Below are 26,036 nucleotides of genomic sequence, written 5' to 3' on the forward strand. Positions count from 1 at the left end.
TGGAGAAGCTGGGATTGTTCTCCTTAGAGCAGAGAAGGTTAAGAGGAGATTTGATCGAGGTGTTCAAAATTCTGAGGGGTTTTGATAGAGTAAATAAGGAGAGACTATTTCCACTGGCGGGAGGGTCGGTAACCAGAGGACACAGAGTTAAGGTGATGGGCAAAAGATAAAAAGGGCGCTGGTGTGTGTGGAGTGTGTAAGGCTGATGCAGTGGGCAGGAATGGGCACGAGACTCAGCAACGTAAAGAGTTGGGTTTTGAGGTCTGAGAAGCTCTCATTTCGCACAATTTCTGTAGTTTCAGTGGTGACAAAGGGAGGAACCTCAGAGATAGGCCATTATACACGAGAGATAGGAACGGCACTCTTGTTGCCATGGGAACTGGCTCGCTGGCTGATTGGATTGAATTTCCGTCCGAGTTGCTGCTTTAATTTCCATTTCATTAATATCGGGGGCCCCTGTTCCACTGGGATTTGGATGGTTTATTCAAAGTTGCCATGGAGATCTTGTTACTGGTAACTGGAAGTAGTGGGAGCCGGGCAACGTGGAGAAGAAACAAGGGTCGGCTCCCCCCACCCCGGTCTCTGCTCCCTCCGGTCTCCCCTCTATCCCCCCCCCGTCTCCCCTCTATCCCCCCCCCACCGTCTCCCCTCTCTCCCCCCCACCGTCTCCCCTCTCTCCCCCCCACCGTCTCCCCTCTCTCCCCCCCACCGTCTCCCCTCTCTCCCCCCCACCGTCTCCCCTCTCTCCCCCCCACCGTCTCCCCTCTCTCCCCCCCACCGTCTCCCCTCTCTCCCCCCCACCGTCTCCCCTCTCTCCCCCCCATCTCCCCCCTCCCCCCTGCATCTCCCTCCCCGGTCTCTCCTCTCCCCCCCCGTCTCCCCTCGCTCGCTCCCCCCGTCTCCCCTCGCTCCCTCCCCCCGTCTCCCCTCGCTCCCTCCCCCCGTCTCCCCTCGCTCCCTCCCCCCGTCTCCCCTCGCTCCCTCCCCCCGTCTCCCCTCGCTCCCTCCCTCCGTCTCCCCTCGCTCCCTCCCCCCGTCTCCCCTCGCTCCCTCCCCCCGTCTCCCCTCGCTCCCTCCCCCGTCTCCCCTCGCTCCCTCCCCCGTCTCCCCTCGCTCCCTCCCCCGTCTCCCCTCGCTCCCTCCCCCGTCTCCCCTCGCTCCCTCCCCCCGTCTCCCCTCGCTCCCTCCCCCCGTCTCCCCTCGCTCCCTCCCCCCGTCTCCCCTCGCTCCCTCCCCCCGTCTCCCCTCGCTCCCTCCCCCGTCTCCCCTCGCTCCCTCCCCCGTCTCCCCTCGCTCCCTCCCCCGTCTCCCCTCGCTCCCTCCCCCTCGCTTCCTCCCCCCGTCTCCCCTCCCCCCGTCTCCCCTCCCCCCGTCTCCCCTCCCCCCGTCTCCCCTCCCCCCGTCTCCCCTCCCCCCGTCTCCCCTCCCCCCGTCTCCCCTCCCCCCGTCTCCCCTCCCCCCGTCTCCCCTCCCCCCGTCTCCCCTCGCTCCCTCCCCCCGTCTCCCCTCGCTCCCTCCCCCCGTCTCCCCTCGCTCCCTCCCCCCGTCTCCCCTCGCTCCCTCCCCCCGTCTCCCCTCGCTCCCTCCCCCCGTCTCCCCTCGCTCCCTCCCCCCGTCTCCCCTCGCTCCCTCCCCCGTCTCCCCTCGCTCCCTCCCCCGTCTCCCCTCGCTCTCTCCCCCGTCTCCCCTCGATCCCTCCCCCCGTCTCCCCTCGCTCCCTCCCCCCGTCTCCCCTCGCTCCCTCCCCCCGTCTCCCCTCGCTCCCTCCCCCCGTCTCCCCTCGCTCCCTCCCCCCGTCTCCCCTCGCTCCCTCCCCCCGTCTCCCCTCGCTCCCTCCCCCCGTCTCCCCTCGCTCCCTCCCCCCGTCTCCCCTCGCTCCCTCCCCCCGTCTCCCCTCGCTCCCTCCCCCCGTCTCCCCTCGCTCCCCCCCCACCGTCTCCCCTCGCTCCCTCCCCCCGTCTCCCCTCGCTCCCTCCCCCGTCTCCCCTCGCTCCCTCCCCCCGTCTCCCCTCGCTCCCTCCCCCCGTCTCCCCTCGCTCCCTCCCCCCGTCTCCCCTCGCTCCCTCCCCCCGTCTCCCCTCGATCCCTCCCCCCGTCTCCCCTCGCTCCCTCCCCCGTCTCCCCTCGCTCCCTCCCCCGTCTCCACTCGCTCCCTCCCCCCGTCTCCCCTCCCCCCGTCTCCCCTCCCCCCGTCTCCCCTCGCTCCCTCCCCCCGTCTCCCCTCGCTCCCTCCACCCGTCTCCCCTCGCTCCCTCCCCCGTCTCCCCTCGCTCCCTCCCCCCGTCTCGCCTCGCTCCCTCCCCCCGTCTCGCCTCGCTCCCTCCCCCCGTCTCCCCTCGCCCCCTCCCCCCGTCTCCCCTCGCCCCCTCCCCCCGTCTCCCCTCGCCCCCTCCCCCCGTCTCCCCTCGCTCCCTCCCCCCGTCTCCCCTCGCTCCCTCCCCCGTCTCCCCTCGCTCCCTCCCCCGTCTCCCCTCGCTCCCTCCCCCGTCTCCCCTCGCTCCCTCCCCCCGTCTCCCCTCGCTCCCTCCCCCGTCTCCCCTCGATCCCTCCCCCGTCTCCCCTCGATCCCTCCCCCGTCTCCCCTCGATCCCTCCCCCCGTCTCCCCTCGCTCCCTCCCCCCGTCTCCCCTCGCTCCCTCCCCCCGTCTCCCCTCGCTCCCTCCCCCCGTCTCCCCTCGCTCCCTCCCCCCGTCTCCCCTCGCTCCCTCCCCCGTCTCCCCTCGCTCCCTCCCCCCGTCTCCCCTCGCTCCCTCCCCCGTCTCCCCTCGCTCCCTCCCCCGTCTCCCCTCGCTCCCTCCCCCCGTCTCCCCTTGCTCCCTCCCCTCGCTCCCTCCCCCCGTCTCCCCTCGCTCCCTCCCCCGTCTCCCCTCGCTCCCTCCCCCCGTCTCCCCTCGCTCCCTCCCCCCGTCTCCCCTCGCTCCCTCCCCCCGTCTCCCCTCGCTCCCTCCCCCCGTCTCCCCTCGCTCCCTCCCCCCGTCTCCCCTCGCTCCCTCCCCCCGTCTCCCCTCGCTCCCTCCCCCCGTCTCCCCTCGCTCCCTCCCCCCGTCTCCCCTCGCTCCCTCCCCCCGTCTCCCCTCGCTCCCTCCCCCGTCTCCCCTCGCTCCCTCCCCCGTCTCCCCTCGCTCCCTCCCCCCGTCTCCCCTCGCTCCCTCCCCCCGTCTCCCCTCGCTCCCTCCCCCCGTCTCCCCTCTCTCCCCCCCCACCGTCTCCCCTCTCTCCCCCCCCACCGTCTCCCCTCTCTTCCCCCCCACCGTCTCCCCTCTCTTCCCCCCCACCGTCTCCCCTCTCTCCCCCCCACCGTCTCCCCTCTCTCCCCCCCACCGTCTCCCCTCCCTCCCCCCCACCGTCTCCCCTCTCTCCCCCCCACCGTCTCCCCTCTCTCCCCCCACCGTCTCCCCTCTCTCCCCCCCACCGTCTCCCCTCTCTCCCCCCCACCGTCTCCCCTCTCTCCCCCCCACCGTCTCCCCTCTCTTCCCCCCCACCGTCTCCCCTCTCTCCCCCCCACCGTCTCCCCTCTCTCCCCCCCCACCGTCTCCCCTCTCTCCCCCCCCACCGTCTCCCCTCTCTCCCCCCCCACCGTCTCCCCTCTCTCCCCCCCACCGTCTCCCCTCTCTCCCCCCCACCGTCTCCCCTCTCTCCCCCCCACCGTCTCCCCTCTCTCCCCCCCACCGTCTCCCCTCTCTCCCCCCCACCGTCTCCCCTCTCTCCCCCCCCACCGTCTCCCCTCTCTCCCCCCCACCGTCTCCCCTCTCTTCCCCCCCACCGTCTCCCCTCTCTCCCCCCCACCGTCTCCCCTCTCTCCCCCCCACCGTCTCCCCTCTCTCCCCCCCACCGTCTCCCCTCTCTCCCCCCCACCGTCTCCCCTCTCTCCCCCCCACCGTCTCCCCTCTCTCCCCCCCACCGTCTCCCCTCTCTCCCCCCCACCGTCTCCCCTCTCTCCCCCCCACCGTCTCCCCTCTCTCCCCCCCACCGTCCCCCCGTCTCGTCTCCCCACCCCCCTATCATCCCCCTCACCCTCGCATCTAGTTAGGAACAAAGGAGCAGGAGGAGGCCATTTGGCCCCTCGAGACTGTTCCGCCATTCAATCAGACCATGGCTTATCTGGATCTTAACTCCATCTACCCGTCTTGGTTCTGTAAACCTTACCCATCAAAGTGGGGGTTGGGGGTGGGCCAGTGGGGGGAAGAGGCAAAGGCAGGTGGGATGGGGGCGAGGTGGGGCCGGGAGGGAGCACGGGCTGGTGGAGGGGATGAGGGTGGGCGAGATGGGGGTGAGGGAGGGTGGGCTGGGGTAGGGATGAGGGAGGCGGGGAAGGGGTGAGGTGGGGCTGGCAGTGACCTCTGATTGACGTGAAGACAGGAGAAGCACTCCTGCTCCTCCCGACTCCACAAAACACTGAACATTTTCAAATCTTTGGCCTTTTTTTGAGTGGCCTCCAGTGGTGCCTTTAAGATCGGCTGGTTGGGCTACTCCAGACGGAGCCGGTCAGAGTTTTCACCCTGGTGGTTGCGACTGGGACCAATGAATTTATGAGTCTGTGTCTAAAATTACCCTCAATTCAGGCAGCCACCAGGGTCGGCGAAAGAATGTAGCAGTGGCCCGAGATTGGCGTGGGCCTCTGCCCTGCTAAATTGGTTAGCGCTGCGCCAGTTTTAGGCCCATAGAATGGGCTCAACGAGGTTCAATTTCGACTCCAATATTTCAGAGGGCCTGGAATAAAAGCAGCCATTACGTTAACACACCAACTCGAGTGTTTATCGGACACCAGCAGGTGCTGGTGGAACCCTGTCACTGGCAAAGGCCAACACCTTCAGGAGAGGAGGGTTGGAAGAAAATTATCAGCGCACGAGCCTGCCAGTCTTAATCAACACTGCAACTTAACACCAAAACATAAAAGGACTTGGAGTTTCTCCCTAACGTAGGAGAGCTCAACGGCCTTTTATTATTTCATTGTTCCCCGGTCCAACGGGAAAGACTTGTGTGTTTGGAAAGTTGCAAAGATTTCCAAGTACCCGGAGCGACTGAGACACGGAATCCTCTCATCCAATCACCATGCATTGCTCTCACAAACAGGAATCATCTTCAGCCTCTCAACTAAAGGGCAGAACTGAATAAACCTCTCCCGCACTATAGCGGCAACTAATCGTATTATTGTTCTGGATTTGAGCCAAAAGGGGTTATGAGTCATCAGTAGGACTGTAGATTCAGTCTGTGGCGAATTCTGATCAATGTGAAAGTGAAGTTACTTTATTTCACTGTGTGTGTTTGCTCCGGTTTTGAAGGAGACGTTGGGACACTGATTCTTCTCTACCCTCTTCACCACACATCCTCTTCCTCCAACTTTCTCTCCTTCTACCTCTCCTGAGGTCACTGGCCCACCCTGGAGTACGGTTCCATGGTACTGACCCCTCAACCCCGACCCCTGATCTTCGTGTGTAGGTCTGGAGCGAATGTTGTCGGGGGTCTGATAATTGGAAGAGTGAAGTGGGAAGAATATTCTGGAGTTTTGTGGATACAGGACTTTATCTGAGGAGATTAAATGGGTGGGGAGAATCCATGATAGGGGAGAGTGTACATGGGCTGTGGGAGGAGATTGAATGGGTGGGGAGAGTCTGTGATAGGGGAGAGTGTACATGAGGTGTGGGAGGAGATTAAATGGGTGGGGAGAGTCCATGATAGGGGAGAGTGTACATGGACTGTGGGGGGAGATTAAATGGGTGGGGAGAGTCCATGATAGGGGAGAGTGTACATGGGCTGTGGGAGGAGATTAAATGGGTGGGGAGAGTCCATGATAGGGGAGAGTGTACATGGGCTGTGGGAGGAGATTAAATGGGTGGGGAGAGTCTATGATAGGGGAGAGTGTACATGGGCTGTGGGAGGAGATTAAATGGGTGGGTGGAGTCGATGATAGGGGAGAGTGTACATGGGCTGTGGGAGGAGTGGAGTTGATGGTCCAAAAGACCTATTGTCATTTGGCGACCAGCATCTTGTATATCTTGATGTTATTAAATGGGTGGGTAGAGTCCATGATAGGGGAGAGTGTACACTGGCTGTGGGAGGAGATTAAATGGGTGGGTAGAGTCCAACATTGGGACCAGTTCTGGAGGAGGTGGGACCTGTACAGGCCAGACGGGTTGCATCTCAACAGAGCTGGGACCAATATCCTCGTGGGGAGGTTCGCTAGTGCTGTTGGTGGGGTGGGGGGGTTTAAACTAATTTGGCAGGGGGATGGGCACCAGGATGCATCATTGGAAAGGAGAAACTAGGGGCGCAAAGGATTGGGGGAGAAAGATAACAGTAGAATAAGAAATAGTACAGTATTAGGTGGGATCAGACCAACAGAGAGTACAAGAAAGTCTAAGAATGGTTTGCAGTGCCTGTGCGTAAACGCACAAAGTGTGGTAAACAAGGTTGGTGAGCTGCAGGCGCAAATAGCCACATGGGAATACGATGTCGTGGCGATAACAGAGACCTGGCTCAAAAAAGGGCAGGATTGGGTACTAAATATTCCTGAATACAAGGTGTTCAAGAAAGATAGGGAAGGAAAGAAAGGAGGGGGGGGTGGCAGTATTGATTAAGGAGAATATTGCAGTACTGGAGAGAGAGCATGTCCTGGAGGGGTCAAGGACAGAATCTATTTGGTTAGAGTTAAGAAACAATAGAGTTGCCATTACATTACTGGGTGTATTCTATAGGCCACCAACTAGTGGGAAGGAGATAGAGGAGCAAATTTGCAGGGAAATTACAGAGAGATGCAAAAGCCATAGAGTAATGATAACTGGGGACTTCAACTATCCTAATATAGACTGGGATAACAATAATAATATAAGGGGCAAAGAGGGGGAGGAATTTTTGAAATGTGTTCAGGAGAACTTTCTTGACCAGTACGTTTCCGGCTCAACGAGGAAGGAGGCATTGCTGGATTTGGTTCTAGGGAATGAGGCGGGCCAAGTGGAGCAAGTGTCAGTGGGGGAGCATTTAGGGAGCAGTGATCATAATATCATAAGGTTTAGAATAGCTATGGAAAAGGACACAGACCACTCTAAAGTAAAAATACTCAATTGGAGGAGGGCCAATTTCAATGGGATGAGAACTGATCTGGCCCGGGTAAATTGGAATCAAAGATTGGCAGGCAAAACTGTAATTGAACAGTGGGCAGCCTTTAAGGAGGAGATGGTTCGGGTACAGTCTAGGCACATTCCCACGAGGGAGAAAGGGCAACTAAAGCCAGAGCTCCCTGGATGACAAAAGAGATAGTGAGTAAGATGAAATGGAAAAAAAGGGCGTATGACAGATATCAGGTTGATAACACAAGTGAGAAGCAGGCAGAATATAGAAAGTTCAGAGGGGAAGTGAAAAAGGAAATAAAAAGGGCAAAGAGAGTGTATGAGAATAGACTGGCGGCCAACATAAAAGGGAATCCAAAAGTCTTCTATAGGGATGAAAACAGTAAACGGGTAGTAAGAGGAGGGGTGGGGCCGATTAGTGACCAAAAAGGAGATCCACTCATGGAGGCAGAGGTGATGGCCGAGGTACTAAATGAGTACTTTGCATCTGTCTTTACCAAGGAAGAAGATGCTGCCAGAGCCTCAGTAAAGGAAGATGTAGTTGAGATACTGGATGGGCTAAAAATTGATAAAGAGGAGGTACTAGAAAGGCTGGCTGTACTTAAAGTAGATAATTCTCCCGGTCCAGATGAGATGCATCCTAGGTTGCTGAGGGAAGTAAGGATGGAAATTGCGGAGGTACTGGCCATAATCTTCCAAACATCCTTAGATACGGGGGGACTGGAGAATTGCAAATGTTACATCCTCTTTCGAAAAAGGGTGTAAGGATAAACCCAGCAACTACAGGCCGGTCAGTTTAACCTCGGTGGTGGGGAAACTTTTAGAAACGATAATCTGGGACAGAATTAACAGTCACTTGGATGAGTGTGGATTGATTAAAGAAAGCCAACACGGATTTGTTGAAGGCAAATCATGTTTAACTAACTTGATGGAGTTTTTTGATGAGGTAACGGAGAGGGTTGATGAGGGCAGTGCGGTGGATGTGGTGTATATGGAGTTTCAAAAGGCGTTTGATAAAGTGCCATATAATAGGCTTGTCATCAAGATTGAAGCCCATGGAATAAAGGGGGCAGCGGCAGCATGGATACAGAATTGGCTAAGTGACAGGAAACAGAGAGTAGTGGTGAACGGTTGTTTTTCGGACTGGAGGGAGGTGTACAGTGGTGTTCCCCAGGGGTCAGTGCTGGGACCACTGCTTTTCTTGATATATATTAATGACTCGGACTTGGGTGTACAGGGCACAATTTCAAAATTTACAGATGACACAGAACTTGGAAGTGTAGTGAACAGTGAGGAGGATAGTGATAGACTTCAAGAGGACATAGACAGGCTGGTGGAATGGGTGGACATGTGGCAGATGAAATTTAACGCAGGAAAATGCGACGTGATACATTTCAGTAGGAAGAATGAGGAGAGGCAATATAAACTAGAGGGCACAATTCTAAATGGGGTACAGGAACAGAGAGATCTGGGGGTTTATGTGCACAAATCGTTGAAGGTGACAGGGCAGGTTGAGAAAGCGGTTAAAAAAGCATACGGGATCCTGGGCTTTATAAATAGAGGCATAGAGTGCAAAAGCAAGGAAATCATGATGAACCTTTATAAAACACTGGTTCGGCCAAAACCGGAGTATTGTATCCAGTTCTGGGCACCGCACTTTAGGAAAGATGTGAAGGCCTTAGAGAGGGTGCAGAAGAGATTTACTAGAATGATTCCAGGGATGAGGGACTTTAGTTACGTGGATAGACTGGAGAAGCTGGGGTTGTTCTCCTTGGAAAATCTCAATGCAATCAGGCAGAGTCAACATGGCTTTGTGAAAGGGAAATCGTGTTTGATTAATTTATTCGAGTTCTTTGAGGAAATAACAAGCAACGTGGATAAAGGGGATCCTGTGGATGTGGTGTACTTGGATTTCCAGAAGGCTTTTGACAAGGTGCCACATCAAAGGCTACTACACAAAATAAGAGCTCATGGTGTAGGGGTGTAACATATTACCATGGATAAAGGATTGGTTAGCTAACAGGAAACAGAGAGTAGGCATAAATGGGTCATTTTCAGGTTGGCAAGATGTAACGAGTGGAGTGCCTCAGGGATCAGTGCTGGGGCCTCTACTATTTACAATCTATATCAATGACTTGGATGAAGGGACTGAAGGTATGGTTGCTAAATTTGCTGATGACACAAAGGTAGGTAGGAAAGTAAGTTGTGAAGAGGACGTAAGGAGTCTGCAAAGAGATATAGATAAGTTAAGTGAGTGGGCAGACATTTGGCAGATGGAGTATAATGTGGGAAAATGTGAACATGTCCACTTTGGCAGGGGTAGACGAGAAGGGGGAGATGCTGAGAGGATGTTTCCCCTTGTGGGAGAGACTAGAACTAGGGGCCACAGTTTAAAAATAAGGGGTCTCCCATTTAAGACAGAGATGAGGAGAAATTTTTTCTCTCAGGGTCGTGAGTCTGTGGAACTCCTTTCTGCAGAGAGCGGGGGAGGCAGGGTCATTGAATATTTTTAAGGCTGAGTTAGATAGATTCCTGATTAACAAGGGAGTCAAAGGTTAGAGTAGGTAGACGGGAAAGTAGGATTGAGGTCACAATCAGATCAGCCATGATCTTATCAAATGGCAGAGCAGGCTCGAGGGGCCGAATGGCCTACTCCTGCTCGTATGGAACAGAGACGGTTGCGAGGGGATTTGATAGAGGTATTCAAAATTATGAAGGGTCTAGACAGAGTAGATAGAGAGAAACTGTTCCCATTGGCAGAAGGGTCAAGAACCAGAGGACAAAGTTTTAAGGTGATTGGCAAAAGAACCAAAGGTGACATGAGGAAAAACTTTTTTACACAGCGAGTGGTTAGGATCTGGAATGCACTGCCCGAGGGGGTGGTGGAGGCAGATTCAATCATGGCCTTCAAAAAGGAACTGGATAAGTACTTGAAGGGAAATAATTTGCGGGGCTACGGGGATAGGGCGGGGGAGTGGGACTAGCTGGATTGCTCTTGCAGGGAGCCGGCACGGACTCGATGGGCCGAATGGCCTCCTTCCGTGCTGTAACCTTTCTATGATTCTATTATATTTTTTGCTCATCACCGTGTGAGACGCTGAGATAAAACATTCTTTGTGGAAGAGAAGACGATCATTCAACAGATGGGAGCCACTGGCAGTGACGGCTGCATTGTGGGCTGTCTGTCTTCGCTGGGGAGAGTCACAGTCCATTGTGTCACAGCCTCGTCAGTGACCCCCCAGAACAGCCCTTGTTCCCTCTCCAACAGTCGGGTCTGGGATCCTCTCCATTCTCAAAATAGCTTCAATTAAGGAGCAATTGTTCCTGCAATAACTTCAGTATCTCCCCCCTCTCCCTCTCCTTTCCCCCCTCTCCCTCTCCCTCTCCTTTCCCCCCTCTCCCTCTCCCTCTCCTTTCCCCCCTCTCCCTCTCCTTTCCCCCCTCTCCCTCTCCTTTCCCCCCTCTCCCCTCCTCTTCTCCCTCTCCCTCTCTCCCCCTCCTCTTCTCTTCCCCCTCTTCTCCCTCTCCCCCTCTCCTTCTCTCCCACCCCCGGCTCAGTCCCACTGATAGACGGTTCTGTGAATGCAGCCTGGGTCTCGATGATTGGTGCTGATTCTGGACCGGGTCTAACTCCTGTGTTACATTAACGGGCAAGTACGATTCAGTACTCTGATTGGTGGGTGAGCGTTTACTGAATTGCTATAAAAAGACATTGGATTAAATAACTCGTTTTCAATTCGAGAATTCAACAAAGTGAGAGTCAAAAACACACACTGCCCACTGCCCACTACACACTGCCCACTGCCCGCTGCCCACTACACACTGCCCACTGCCTGCTGCCCACTGCCCACTACACACTGCCCACTACACACTACACACTGCCCACTGCCCACTACACACTGTCCACTACACACTGCCCACTACACACTGCCCACTACACACTGCCCACTGCCCACTGCCCACTACACACTGCCCACTACACACTGCCCACTGCCCACTACACACTGCCCACTGTCCACTACACACTGCCCACTACACACTGCCCACTGCCCACTACACACTGCCCACTACACACTGCCCACTACACACTGCCCACTGTCCACTACACACTGCCCACTACACACTGCCCACTGCCCACTACACACTGCCCACTACACACTGCCCACTGTCCACTACACACTGCCCACTACACACTGCCCACTACACACTGCCCACTGCCCACTACACACTGCCCACTACACACTGCCCACTACACACTGCCCACTGCCCACTACACACTGCCCACTACACACTGCCCACTACACACTGTCCACTACACACTGCTCACTGCCCACTACACACTGCCCACTACACACTGCCCACTACACACTGCCCACTGCCCACTACACACTGCCCACTACACACTGCCCACTGCCCACTACACACTGCCCACTACACACTGCCCACTACACACTGCCCACTGCCCACTACACACTGCCCACTACACACTGCCCACTACACACTGCCCACTACACACTGCCCACTACACACTGCCCACTGCCCACTACACACTGCCCACTACACACTGCCCACTGCCCACTACACACTGCCCACTGCCCACTGTCCACTACACACTGCCCACTACACACTGTCCACTACACACTGCCCACTACACACTGCCCACTGTCCACTACACACTGCCCACTACACACTGCCCACTACGCACTGCTCACTGCCCACTACACACTGCCCACTACACACTGCCCACTACACACTGCCCACTACACACTACACACTGCCCACTGCCCACTGCCCACTACACACTGCCCACTACACACTGCCCACTGCCCACTACACACTGCCCACTGCCCACTACACACTGCCCACTACACACTGCCCACTACACACTGCCCACTACACACTGCCCACTACACACTGCCCACTGCCCACTACACACTGCCCACTGCCCACTACACACTGCCCACTGCCCACTACACACTGCCCACTGCCCACTACACACTACCCACTGCCCACTACACACTGCCCACTACACACTACACACTACACACTGCCCACTGCCCACTTACAAAGGAGAAAAACATTAAAGGATGAATCCTCTAAATGGCATTCGAACAGTCTGAACCAATCATGGTCCCTGGGCCCTGAGCCAATCGATTACCCCCCTCCCCCACCCTCTCTGATCAATCAATATCTCTGGGAAAGTAGCGGAATAGAAAAAGTGGAGGAGAAAGTGATTGGTTTCCTGCCCGGCTCCCATCACCGAGAGGAAGCCAGCCAGCCCTCACTTAGTGTCACCACAAACAAACCCTTTCCTGTCTGATTATTTCCTGCCTTGTATCTCGGAGATGCCGGCATTCCTGGCAGTTCTACTTCAATCTGATCAAAGCCTCGGCCTGCTCCTTGGGTCTGAACCCTGATTTCCAGTACGGAATGTGCTTTCTTTTGATGGGTCAGTTGGGCCATGCACTGCCCTCAGGGGCACTGGGTTAAGGAGAGAAAATTATTTAGCCAAGGTCACTATTCAGTGACCGCCCCCACCGCCCATTGGAAAGCTTCCATGTGTGAATGTCAAAGGGTGCGCCAGTGTAGCGGTTATATTCGGGGACCAGAGATCAAATCCCACCATGGGCCCGTTTGAGAATTTGAATTTAGTCTGGAAAAGAAAGCCGGTCTCAGTAAAAGTGACCGTGAAGCTGTCAGATTGTCGTGCAAACCCAACGGGTTCACGGATGCCCTTTAGGGAAGGAAACCTGCCGTCCTTACCCTATATATGTGACTCCAGTCCCACACCAATGAGGTATCTTTGTAAAGAAGTGTTGCTGCTGTTAATCTGTGTTGATCATTTTTTGAAATTTGAGCAACCTTTCACTTCAAGTTTCATAATACGTCCTCCGACAGCCAATTGCCGTTTCTGGGATCGGTGCCTAGACCCTAAGCTCTGGAATCCCCTCCCTAAACCTCTCCGCCTCTCTCTCCTCCTTTAAGACACTCCTTAAAACCCACCTCTTTGACCAAGCTCTTGGTCACCTGTCCTAAAGAAAAAGAAAGATTTGCATTTATATAGCGCCTTTCACAACCTCAGGACGTCCCAAAGCGCTTTACAGCCAATAAAGTACTTTTGAAGTGTAGTCACTGTTGTAATGTAGGAAACGTGGCAGCCAATTTGTACACAGCAAGATCCCACAAACAGCAATGTGATAAATGATCAGATCATCTGTTTTTAGTGATGTTGGTTGAGGGATAAATATTGGCCCCAGGACACGGGGGAGAACTCCCTCTGCCATTCTTCAAAATAGTGGCCGTGGAATCTCCTGCTTTGCCTCGGTCTCTGATTTTGTCTGATTACGCTCCTGAGAAGCGCCTCCGAACGTTTTATTATGCTAAAAGGATGGGGAGAGTCCATGATAGGGTGGAGTGTACCTGGGCTGTGAAAGGAGATTAAATGAGTGACTGTGCTGATTTTTTTTGCAGATGCTGTCCTAATTTCTCAATTAATTTTCTCATTGCCATTCCAGCTCTCTGGCCATTTGCTCCTTAATATATGACCTGCTCCCCTCACATTTTCTAATTGTCAGTCATTTTTTACCCTTCCAGCCTGAAAGCTGCCCTCTCCGGGACCCCGACAAACGAGACCGTGGATTTATCTGGGATCGCACTGACTTCCAAGGACATTGATCGCGCGGTCTTGTACTTGCAGCAGAATCAGGAGCAGGTCTGCAGTTTGGAGCTGTGCTTCACCGAGCTGACTGACGAAGGCTTCCTGCAACTTCTCCCCACTCTATATTCCCTTCCGCACCTCAACACCCTGTCCTTGAATGGGAACAGGCTGACAAGGAGCATTCTGAGGGACCTGACCGAGACCCTGAAAGACCTGGAGAGGTTCCCCAGCATCACCTGGATCGACCTGGGCAACAACGTCGACATCTTCTCACTGCCTCAGCCCTTCCTGGTCAGCCTGCGGAGGCGCTGCCCTAAGCAGGGCAATCTGCCCACCATCTTGGAGTTTGGGGAGGGCCAAGGGAGCGAGCTGGAGAATTCTGATACCGACCCGTCAGAGGGCCCAGGGGAGGGGATGGGGTCACCGCAGGAGGTGATGCCTCATCCCCCGTCCCAGGCCAATGCGCCCACCACCTGTGACGCCTCGGAGGGTGACGAGGGCGTTGAATGCGAGGCTGATTCGCTGCCTAATCAGACCTGACCCGTGCGGCGCGGACAGGGGGGCGGTTTCATTGGCGGGACGCATCACGCGGATGCTGCGAAACCCTAAAGTACCCAACTGCTGGCAAATGAAATGAAGGTGATGGAGAGGAGATGAGTTGATCAGGAGGAGAGGCGGACTCTTTAGGCCCACGGTGAAGACAGTGCGGCACGAAAGGCCCCATCGCCCTAAAACCAGCGCAGAACGGCTTCAATTAGTTCTTGTTCGTCGATTATAGACCTGCATATTTTGGGTTTTTTCACACAATACTTGCCTTCCTTTTCAGTCGCTCTCTGTAATCATCGTGACTTTGTGCCACAGTTGGGGTGTGGAAGGAATAAATCTGGGAGAGTTGGTCTGCATGAGGAGTGAAGGGGAGTTGTTCCAATGGCTCGCAGCCAATGGGAGCTCTTTATTGTGATCCGTGCTGGCCCTTATTCAAAGGTTGGATTAACCAACTCTCAGCCTTTCTGTCAGTATCCCGTTCTACACTAGGGATTGATCACTGACCATTCCGCGAGTCCCAGGAGACCGTCAAGCTCTGGGGAGCTGAGTTAGTCGTGTTTCAAACCCTCTCTGGCAGAGTCGCCCCCCCTACCCCCGGCCCTTCCTCGGCCTCTCTACCCCCCATCCCGGTTCCTGCTGCCGGGACATTGAGGGATCACTGGCTGGTGAACTGGAGCAGGAATCCTGGACGAAGTTCCTCTTCCTGACCTGATGGGACTGAGGCCAGATGTAGGGTCCCAAACCCTCTCCCTTGGTGGACACATTACTGAACCAGAACAGGACTCCTGTTAAATACACCTCTCACGCACCACACGCCCAGCAACACATTTACTGATCACCCTGGCAACCAGCTGCTGTTGCATGTCTTCATCTGCCCACTATTCATCTCTCTACCCTAAATTACTATTGCTGCTGCCTGGCACAACCAGAATTCCATCCCTTTTGAATCCTTCACCAGAGTTGGTATTTGCATCACTCGATGTCTGTCTGCTCCAGAATCGAGCCCTCTCAGAGGGAAGAAATTATCTTTCATTTTAATGCGAGCTGATACTGTAAATGCTTCCCTCTCCTCAGGTACTATCCCTTTCAAATCACCCCCCCTCCTCAAAATAAAACCACCCTTGACCCCTCTGTCCTTGCAAACTACCACCTCATCTCCAACCTCCCTTTCCTCTCCGAAGTCCCTGAACGTGTTGTCACTCCCAAATCCGTGCCCGTCTTTCTCGCAACTCCCTGTTTGAATCCCTCCAATCAGGTTTCCGCCCCTGCCCCAGTACTGAAACGGCCCTTGTCAAAGTCACTAACGACATCCTGTGACTGTGACCGTGGTAAACGATCCCTCCTCATCTCTCTCGACCTGCCTGGAGCCTTTGACACGGTTGACCACACCATCCTCCTCCAGCGCCTCTCCTCCATTGTCCAGCTGGGTGGGACTGCGCTCGCCTGGTTCCATTCTTATCTGTTCAATCGTAGCCAGAGAACCACCTGCAATGGTTTCTCTTCCGCTCCCGCGCCGTTACCTCTGGAGTCCCCCAAGGATCTATCATTGGCCCCCTCCTATTTCTCAACTACATGCTGCCCCTCGGCGACATCATCCGAAAACACGACGTCAGGATCCACATGTACACTGACGACACCCAGCTCTACCTCACCACCACCGCCCTCGACCCTTTCACTGTCTCCGTCTTGTCACGCTGCTTGTCCGAAATTCAGTCCTGGATGAGCAGAAATTTCCTCCAATTAAATGTTGGGAAGACCAATGCCATTGTCTTCGATCCCCGCCACAAACTCCTCCAAAACTCTGCTGCCCCGTATCCTAACTCGCACCAAGTCCCGTTCTCCCATCACCCCCTGTGCTCGCTGACCTACATTGGCTCCCGGTCCGGGAACGCCTCGATTTTAAAATTCTCAACTTCGTGTTTAAATCCCTCCATGGCCCTCGCCCCTCCCACTCTCTGTAACCTCCTCCAGCCCCTACAATTCTCATCCTCCTGTTCAAATCCCTCCATGGCCCTCGCCCCTCCCTCTTTCTGTAACCTCCTCCAGCCCTACAACCCTCCGAGATCTCTGCGCTCCTCCAATTCCGGCCTCTTGCGCATCCCCCGATTTTAATCGCTCCACTATTGACGGCCGTGTCTTCAGCCATCTGGGCCCTAAGCTCTGGAATTCCCTCCCTTAACCTCTCCGCCTCTCCCCGTCCCTCTCCTCCTTTAAGCAAGGCGTTGCTTAAAACCCATCTCTGACCGAGCTTTTGGTCACCTGTCCTAATGTCTCCTTCTTTGGCTCGGTGTCAATTTTTTTGTCAAATTACGCTCCTGTGAAGCGCCTCAGGACGTTTCACTACGTTAAAGGTGCTATATAAATGCAAGTTGTTGTTAATTTTGACCTCTGGCTTTGCAAGGGCTCTGGTTCGATCTGGTTTTACACAGAGTATCTCACTACTCCAACATTGCTGTCACTAATTAAAATTTGGATTTTAATAGAATTACATAAAATGTACAGGGCAGAAACAGGCCCAACTGGTCCATGCCTGTGTTTACGCTCGACACGAGCTGCCTCCCACCCCTCTTCATCTCACCCTATCAGGATACCCCTCTATCCCTTTGTCCCTCATGTTCTTATCTAGCTGCCCCTGAAATGCATCTATGCTGTAAGTCCTTCTCGCTGCCGTTTGAGGTGAATGACGGGAGAGTGATGGTGCACTGGGTCAGACACCACACTGTCCCCCCGGAGAGACTCCACGGTCCGCTGCCTGTGTTACTCCCACATGCAGTGAGTTTGGGCCGTTAGTGAGAATAGGCCCACAGCACAAAACTAGTCCGGATTTGGCACAATAATGGCAATCTCATTCCGAGATGTGGGAAATGGGAATGACATGCCGGTGCAGTACAGGGAGCTTTACTCTGTATCTAACCCTGTACCTGCCCTGGGAGTGTTTGATGGGACAGTATAGAGGGAACTTTACTCTGTATCTAACCCTGTACCTGCCCTGGGAGTGTTTGATGGGACAGTGTAGAGGGAGCTTTACTCTGTATCTAACCCTGTACCTGCCCTGGGAGTGTTTGATGGGACAGTGTAGAGGGAACTTTACTCTGTATCTAACCCGTGCTGTACCTGCCCTGGGAGTGTTTGATGGGACAGTGTAGAGGGAGCTTTACTCTGTATCTAACCCTGTACCTGCCCTGGGAGTGTTTGATGGGACAGTGTAGAGGGAGCTTTACTCTGTATCTAACCCGTGCTGTACCTGCCCTGGGAGTGTTTGATGGGACAGTGTAGAGGGAGCTTTACTCTGTATCTAACCCTGTACCTGCTCTGGGAGTGTTTGATGGGACAGTGTAGAGGGAGCTTTACTCTGTATCTAACCCTGTACCTGCCCTGGGAGTGTTTGATGGGACAGTGTAGAGGGAGCTTTACTCTGTATCTAACCCGTGCTGTACCTGCCCTGGGAGTGTTTGATGGGACAGTGTAGAGGGAGCTTTACTCTGTATCTAACCCTGTACCTGCCCTGGGAGTGTTTGATGGGACAGTGTAGAGGGAGCTTTACTCTGTATCTAACCCGTGCTGTACCATTTCCCAGGACTGACCTCCTTCTGAACAGCTAATGCACAAAAAATAGTCAAAATAAAACCCAGTTGGAGGTAAATCTACCGTTCTGACATCAACAAAGAAGTTTTATTCGATAGGCGATGAACTCTGGTCCAGCAACAAAACACTATCACAGCCGAGGAAGTGAGTTTGCTGCGATTCAAGGAGATTTTTCAGTAAAAAAAAGACTTGCATTTCTACAGCGCCTTTCACAACCTCGGGACGTCCCAAATCACTTTACAGCCAATGAAGTACTTTTTGAAGTGTAGTCACTGTTGTAATGTAGGAAACGCGGCAGCCAATTTGCACACAGCAAGATCCCACAAACAGCAATGTGATAAATGACCAAATAATATGTTTTTAGTGATGTTGATTGAGGGATAAATATTGGCCAGGACACCGGGGAGAACTCCCCTGCTCTTCTTCAAATAGTGGCCGTGGGATCTTTTACACCCACCTGATAGGGCAGACGGGGCCTCAGTTTAACATCTCGTCTGATGGATGGAGTAAGACTGAACAGGGAGCAGCAGGTTGGAGAAAGGAGCCATTGTGACTTTGCTTTCACATAATGAAGATGTTGAGGGTAGAGTGTGTTTCTGAAAACGTCACCAAAATCCTGGGTCTTTCCCCAGCTGATCTGATGTCTGGTGTTTTGTCCCATTGTGTTTAGCGATTTCCCTGAAACCTGCTTGTCCCCTTTATCAAACAGAATATTTTTATCCTTGCTGATGTCACTGTAGCTGAAATAAAACAGATAAAATAACAGTGTATCAAGTGCTTCCTGTAATATCATCCGTGGTTTAAAATCAGCCAGTGTTTTAGTATCAGATGGATTCTTTGCTGATAATTAAAGGGACCTCAATCTAAATTAGCCCCTGACAGAAACACCTGATGTATCTGTGAATTGCCTCCCACATAAAAATATAAGAAAAAGGAGCATACAATCCCTCGAGCCTGCTCCGCCATTCAATCAGATCATGGATGATCTTCAACCTCAACTCCACTTTCCCGCCCGATCCCCATATCCCTTGATTCCCCTCGAGTCCAAAAATCTATCCATCTCAGCCTTGAATATAGAATCATAGAAGTTACAACATGGAAACAGGCCCTTCGGCCCAACATGTCCATGTCGCCCAGTTTATACCACTAAGCTAGTCCCAATTGCCTGCACTTGGCCCATATCCCTCTATACCCATCTTACCCATGTAACTGTCCAAATGCTTTTTAAAAGACAAAATTGTACCCGCCTCTACTACTGCCTCGGGCAGCTCGTTCCAGACACTCGCCACCCTTTGAGTGAAAAAAATTGCCCCTCTGGACCCTTTTGTATCTCTCCCCTCTCACTTTAAATCTATGTCCCCTCGTTATAGATTCCCCTACCTTTGGGAAAAGATTTTGACTATCGACCTTATCTATGCCCCTCATTATTTTATAGACTTCTATAAGATCACCCCTTAACCTCCTACTCTCCAGGGAAAAAAAGTCCCAGTCTATCCAACCTCTCCCTATAAGTCAAACCATCAAGTCCCGGTAGCATCCTAGTAAATCTTTTCTGCACTCTTTCTAGTTTAATAATATCCTTTCTATAATAGGGTGACCAGAACTGTACACAGTATTCCAAGTGTGGCCTTACTAATGTCTTGTACAACTTCAATAAGACATCCCAACTCCTGTATTCAATGTTCTGACCAATGAAACCAAGCATGCCGAATGCCTTCTTCACCACCCTATCCACCTGTGACTCCACTTTCAAGGAGCTATGAACCTGTACTCCTAGATCTCTTTGTTCTATAACTCTCCCCAATGCCCTACCATTAACGGAGTAGGTCCTGGCCTGATTCGATCTACCAAAATGCATCACCTCACATTTATCTAAATTAAACTCCATCTGCCATTCATCAGCCCACTGGCCCAATTTATCAAGGTCCTGTTGCAATGCTAGATAACCTTCTTCACTGTCCACAATGCCACCAATCTTGGTGTCATCTGCAAACTTACTAACCATGCCTCCTAAATTCTCATCCAAATCATTAATATAAATAACAAATAACAGCGGACCCAGCACCAATCCCTGAGGCACATCGCTGGACACAGGCCTCCAGTTTGAAAAACAACCCTCTACAACCACCCTCTGTCTTCTGTCGTCAAGCCAATTTTGTATCCAATTGGCTACCTCACCTTGGATCCCGTGAGATTTAACCTTATGTAACAACCTACCATGCGGTACCTTGTCAATGACTGAGCATCCACAGCCCCCTGGGGTAGAGAATTCCAAAGATTCACAACACTCTGCATGAAGAAATTCCTCTTCATCTCAGTCCTAAATGTCCGACCCCTTATCCTGAGACTATGCCCCCTAGTTCTAGACTCCCCAGCCAGGGGAAACAACCTCTCAGCATCTACCCTGTCAAGCCCCCTCAGAATCTTATGGTTTCAATTAGATCACCTCTCATTCTTCTAAACTCCAGAGAGTATGGGCCCATTCTACTCAATCTCTCCTCACAGGACAACCCTCTCATCCCAGGAATCAATCTAGTGAACCTTCGTTGCACCACCTCTAAGGCAAGTATATCCTTCCTTAGATAAGGAGACCCTCCTGCTTGAAAGTGCATTTAATTCAAAATTATGCAGGGTTTTGAGAGAGTAAATAAGGAGAAACTGCTTCCAGTGGCAGGAGGGTCGGTAACCAGAGGACACAGATTTAAGGTGATTGGCAAAAGAACCAGAAGGGGAGAGGAGGAGAAATTTTATTTACACAGTGAGTTGTGATGATCTGGAATGCGCTGCCTGAAAGGGCGGTGGAAGCAGATTCAATATGACTTTCAAAAGGGAATTGGATAAATACTTGAAAAGGAAAAAATTACAGGGCTATGGGGAAAGAGTAGGGGAGTGGGACTAATTAGATAGTTCTTTCAAAGAGCCGGCACAGGCACGATGGACCGAATGGCCTCCTGTGCTGTACGATTCCATGATGTGGAGGTCGGGTGAGGACAGGGCAGTCTGCCAAACTTTGCTTCCTGGACTCATGTTTTGATGTGAACTTTTTGCATTATAAATTCCTATGTCCATGTATAATGGGAACTCCCTATGTAAACATCGCAAGCTGTAATTACACCATCCGGTTCCTCCTTCTCTTGGTGGCTGGAAGGATACTTGACTTCCACGCGCTCCTGTCGAGATCGTGTCACAGCTCCGCTCTCCTTGTGGGGCGATCGAGCTCTCGGGGCAGTCGGAGCTGTCGGCCGTGGCGATGGTTTCGTCGTGGAGTTCACTTCAGTGAGAAGCCGCAGTGACCTGTCAGTAGCTTGTGGCTCCGGCCTCCTCAAACAGTGCTGCTGAATGACCAGGGTTCACAACCGATCCTACCTCAGCTGACTTTGCTCATCCTGTAGAAGTGCCCGCAGATGTAGGAAGCTGCTGAGTTCAGTTTTCTTTCTAATTGTAACAAGAAGCTGGATAAGAGAACAGGAGGAACACTGGAACGAAACGGCTAGAAATGAACGATTCGCGTTTATATCGGGCCTTTCATGACCCTATAACCTCCCAAAACACTTTACAGGCAATGAAATACTTCTGAAGTGCAGCCGCTGTGGTAAAGTATTCTGCTGAGGGGCGTTAAGGTCAGTGCAGCCCCCCCTCTACCCCGGCTCACATACAACCCCCACCCAGACCCAGTTCAGATCAGCTCCCTCAGCAAAAAGTGGGTGGTAAGTATGGGGAACTTCCTGCTCTCAGTCACTCACGCCCAGGCCAAAGTCCCGGGTTTAATGCCAGAGAGCGGCCAGGTAACGCTCACAGATGGAGTCAGTACCTTCAGAGCAGGAGCACAGGAAAAAAAGTCACTTTAATGGTAGCAAGGCGAAGTAATTACCTTCCCAGCGCTGTCCAGTACATCACACACAGACCAACTGCTTTATTATACAATAAATTTAAGGACACCTCATCACCTTGGAAACATAACATGTCGATGAGCTTTCAATTGTATTGTGTGTCTGTCTGATATACACTGTAATTTAGTCATTCTTATGCGCAGCAGTGGTTTTAATTATTAATGGGTCAGGACACAATGCTCCGCATCTCAGCCTGGGGAGTTTACAATTCATCGGAGCTGGAGCCCGTCAGCTGCCTGATATCCACCGGTCCCCTGAGGTGTCTCTGTGTACAGGGACTCTGTACAGTTACACAGTGAGTGACCCTTACCCTGAATAAACAGGGACTCTGTACAGTTACACAGTGAGTGACCCTCACCCTGAATAAACAGGAACTCTGTACAGTTACACAGTGAGTGACCCTCACCCTGAATAAACAGGGACTCTGTACAGTTACACAGTGAGTGACCCTTACCCTGAATAAACAGCGACTCTGTACAGTTACACAGTGAGTGACCCTCACCCTGAATAAACAGGGACTCTGTACAGATACACAGTGAGTGACCCTCACCCTGAATAAACAGGGACTCTGTACAGTTACACAGCGAGTGACCCTTACCCTGAATAAACAGGGACTCTGTACGGTTACACAGTGAGTGACCCTCACCCAACATAAGAACATAAGAAATAGGAGCAGGAGTAGGCCAATCGGCCCCTCGAGCCTGCTCCGCCATTCAATAAGATCATGGCTGATCTGATCCTAACCTCAAATCTAAATTCATGTCCAATTTCCTGCCCGCTCCCCGTAACCCCTAATTCCCTTTATTTCTAGGAAACTGTCTATTTCTGTTTTAAATTTATTTAATGATGTAGCTTCCACAGCTTCCTGAGGCAGCAAATTCCACAGACCTACTACCCTCTGAGTGAAGAAGTTTCTCCTCATCTCAGTTTTGAAAGAGCAGCCCCTTATTCTAAGATTATGCCCCCTAGTTCTAGTTTCACCCATCCTTGGGAACATCCTTACCGCATCCACCCGATCAAGCCCCTTCACAATCTTATATGTTTCAATAAGATCGCCTCTCATTCTTCTGAACTCCAATGAGTAGAGTCCCAATCTACTCAACCTCTCCTCATATGTCCACCCCCTCATCCCCGGGATTAACCGAGTGAACCTTCTTTGTACTGCCTCGAGAGCAAGTATGCCTTTTCTTAAGTATGGACACCAAAACTGTATGCAGTATTCCAGGTGCGGTCTCACCAATACCTTATATAACTGCAGCAATACCTCCCTGTTTTTATATTCTATCCCCCTAGCAATAAAAGCCAACATTCCGTTGGCCTTCTTGATCACCTGCTGCACCTGCAAACTAACTTTTTGATTTTCTTGCACTAGGACCCCCAGATCCCTTTGTACAGCAGTACTTTCCAGTTTCTTGCCGTTAAGATAATAACTTGCTCTCTGATTTTTCCTGCCAAAGTGCATAACCTCACATTTTCCAATATTGTATTGCATCTGCCAAATCTCCGCCCACTCACCCAGCCTGTCTATATCCCCTTGTAGGTTTTTTATGTCCTCCTCACTCTCTACTTTCCCTCCCATCTTTGTATCATCTGCAAACTTTGATATGTTACACTCGGTCCCCTCCTCCAAATCGTTAATATAGATTGTAAAGAGTTGGGGACCCAGCACCGACCCCTGCGGAACACCACTGGCTACTGGTTGCCAGTCCGAGAATGAACCATTTATCCCAACTCTCTGCTTCCTGTTAGATAACCAATCCTCCACCCATGCCAGAATATTACCCCCAATCCAGTGATTCTTTATCTTGAGCAATAATCTTTTATGTGGCACCTTGTCGAATGCCTTCTGGAAGTCTAAATACACTACATCCACTGGTTCCCCTTTATCCACTCTGTACGAATAAACAGTGACTCTGTACAGTTACAGTGAGTGACCCTCACCCTGAATAAACAGGGACTCTGTACAGTTACACAGTGAGTGACCCTTACCCTGAATAAACAGGGACTCTGTACAGTTACACAGTGAGTGACCCTCACCCTGAATAAACAGTGACTGTTAACAGTGACTCAGATTTTTGGCCTCTGCAGGAAACAAAATCATTTTTCTGGTCTTTTGATTGCAATTTTTTGAGCATTTTAAAAAAAATTAATCCTCACTGAGACCTGCTGTGTGTTTTCTGTTCCTTTGAATGGATTTTTATTGTAAATGTCACATTAAGAATTGAAATGCTTATCCGATTGCAGGTTAATGCTGTGCCATGAGGGATGGTTAAATGAGTTGAAACTTAAACTTTAAGACTCAAATAGAAATGTCCCAATGTGGGCTCTGTATTTCCCTGGGGCCCGATTGTTTCCACTGATTTACGCCCATTTTAAGTGAGGGCAGATTAATCTGTGATGTTTCTGGCAGAGACGCTAGGGGCTGATTACGTTTCCCGTTGCTCGCCGGCAATTATCCACCGTGTCAGATTCCGTCACAGGAATCAATTCAGGTGCAGAAATCCTGCTCATTTCCACAGATTGCTGCCTTGGCACGTGTACAGAGGACCAAACTCGGCCGGCCGACCGACGAATCAGAATCACTGCTGGATCCTCAGCAAAATAAAACACAGTCCATGAGAACTGTCACTGACACTAATTCATGTCAATTTCTTCCCCTTGCTCGCCTGAAGGCACCGACTCTCCCTGGGGTACGGGCTCCACAGACACTGACTCTCCCTGGGGTACGGGCTCCACAGACACTGACTCTCCCTGGGGTACGGGCTCCACAGACACTGACTCTCCCTGGGGTACGGGCTCCACAGACACTGACTCTCCCTGGGGTACGGGCTCCACAGACACTGACTCTCACTGGGGTACGGGTCCCACACACACTGACTCTCACTGGGGTACGGGCTCCACAGACACTGACTCTCACTGGGGTACGGGTCCCACACACACTGACTCTCACTGGGGTACGGGTCCCACAGACTCTGACTCTCACTGGGGTACGGGTCCCACACACACTGACTCTCCCTGGGGTACGGGCTCCACAGGCACTGACTCTCACTGGGGTATGGGTCCCACACACACTGACTCTCACTGGGGTACGGGTCCCACACACACTGACTCTCACTGGGGTACGGGTCCCACAGACACTGACTCTCACTGGGGTACGGGCTCCACAGACACTGACTCTCCCTGGGGTATGGGCTCCACAGACACTGACTCTCACTGGGGTACGGGTCCCACAGACACTGACTCTCACTGGGGTACGGGTTCCACAGACACTGACTCTCACTGGGGTACGGGTCCCACAGACACTGACTCTCACTGGGGTACGGGTCCCACAGACACTGACTCTCACTGGGGTACGGGTCCCACAGACACTGACTCTCACTGGGGTACGGGTCGTACAGACACTGACTCTCACTGGGGTACGGGTCCCACTGACACTGACTCTCACTGGGGTACGGGTCCCACAGACACTGACTCTCACTGGGGTACGGGTCCCACAGACACCGACTCTCACTGGGGTACGGGTCCCACAGACACTGACTCCCCCTGGGTATGGTCTCAGTGTTGGCAGAGTGTCAGAACAGGCCTGATACGCATCATAGCATCATAGAATGATAGGAGGAGGCCATTCGAAAGATCTATCCAATTAGCCGCATTCCTCTGCTCTTTCCTCATAGTCCTGCAATTTTTTTCTCTTCAAGTATTTATCTAATTCCCTTTTGAAATTTATTATTGTTTCCACCGCCCTTTCAGGCAGTGTGTTCCAGATCATAACAACTCGTTGCTTAAACGAATGTTTCCTCATGTAGCCTCTGGCTCTTTTGCCGATCACGTTAAGTACTGTTTACGTTTTACTGTTGCCCCAGTCCCTGGCCTCATGGTGCTGGGTGTTTTTGAGTCTGAGAGGATCATCGATGCAGCTCAGGGCCTGAATCCTAACAGTCCGTACCTGGCTTCATTCTGAGGATTGAGAAAGACAAATTTTTCTGCTCTGTGGATGGGACCAGAGTGCAGTCCTGTGTCCCCATCTACTGGTCCAAACACCAAACACCCAAACTTACTCAGGTATTTTCCGGGAAAACTTGCATGACTTTGTAACACGTAGTTTGTACATAAATGCTCATTTAGCCATTTTCCTGGCCTTTATCTCATCTCTCCCTACATCTTTCAAAGAGCCGGCACAGGCACGATGGGCCAAATGGCCTTCTTCTGTGCTGTATCATTCTATCATTCTATCATTCCAACAGTGACTGCACCTCAAAAGTACTTCATTGACTTTGGGACATCCTGAGG

At 52.6% G+C, this 26,036-nt stretch overlaps 1 protein-coding gene across 1 annotated transcript in view; it reads left to right on the forward strand.

The window, feature by feature from the left end:
* The window catches only part of lrrc75a (leucine rich repeat containing 75A), a 57,846-nt gene extending 39,227 nt beyond the window's left edge, over nucleotides 1-18,619 (forward strand). Inside the window, exon 4 of the mRNA XM_068008565.1 lies at nucleotides 13,662-18,619. Coding sequence (XP_067864666.1) covers nucleotides 13,662-14,265 — 604 coding nt within the window. The 3' untranslated portion in view covers nucleotides 14,266-18,619. The remainder of the gene's footprint in view (nucleotides 1-13,661) is intronic.
* The last annotated feature ends 7,417 nt before the right edge of the window (nucleotides 18,620-26,036 follow it).

The sequence above is a fragment of the Heptranchias perlo genome, chromosome 28, assembly GCF_035084215.1.
Source record: "Heptranchias perlo isolate sHepPer1 chromosome 28, sHepPer1.hap1, whole genome shotgun sequence".
NCBI lineage: Eukaryota > Metazoa > Chordata > Chondrichthyes > Hexanchiformes > Hexanchidae > Heptranchias > Heptranchias perlo.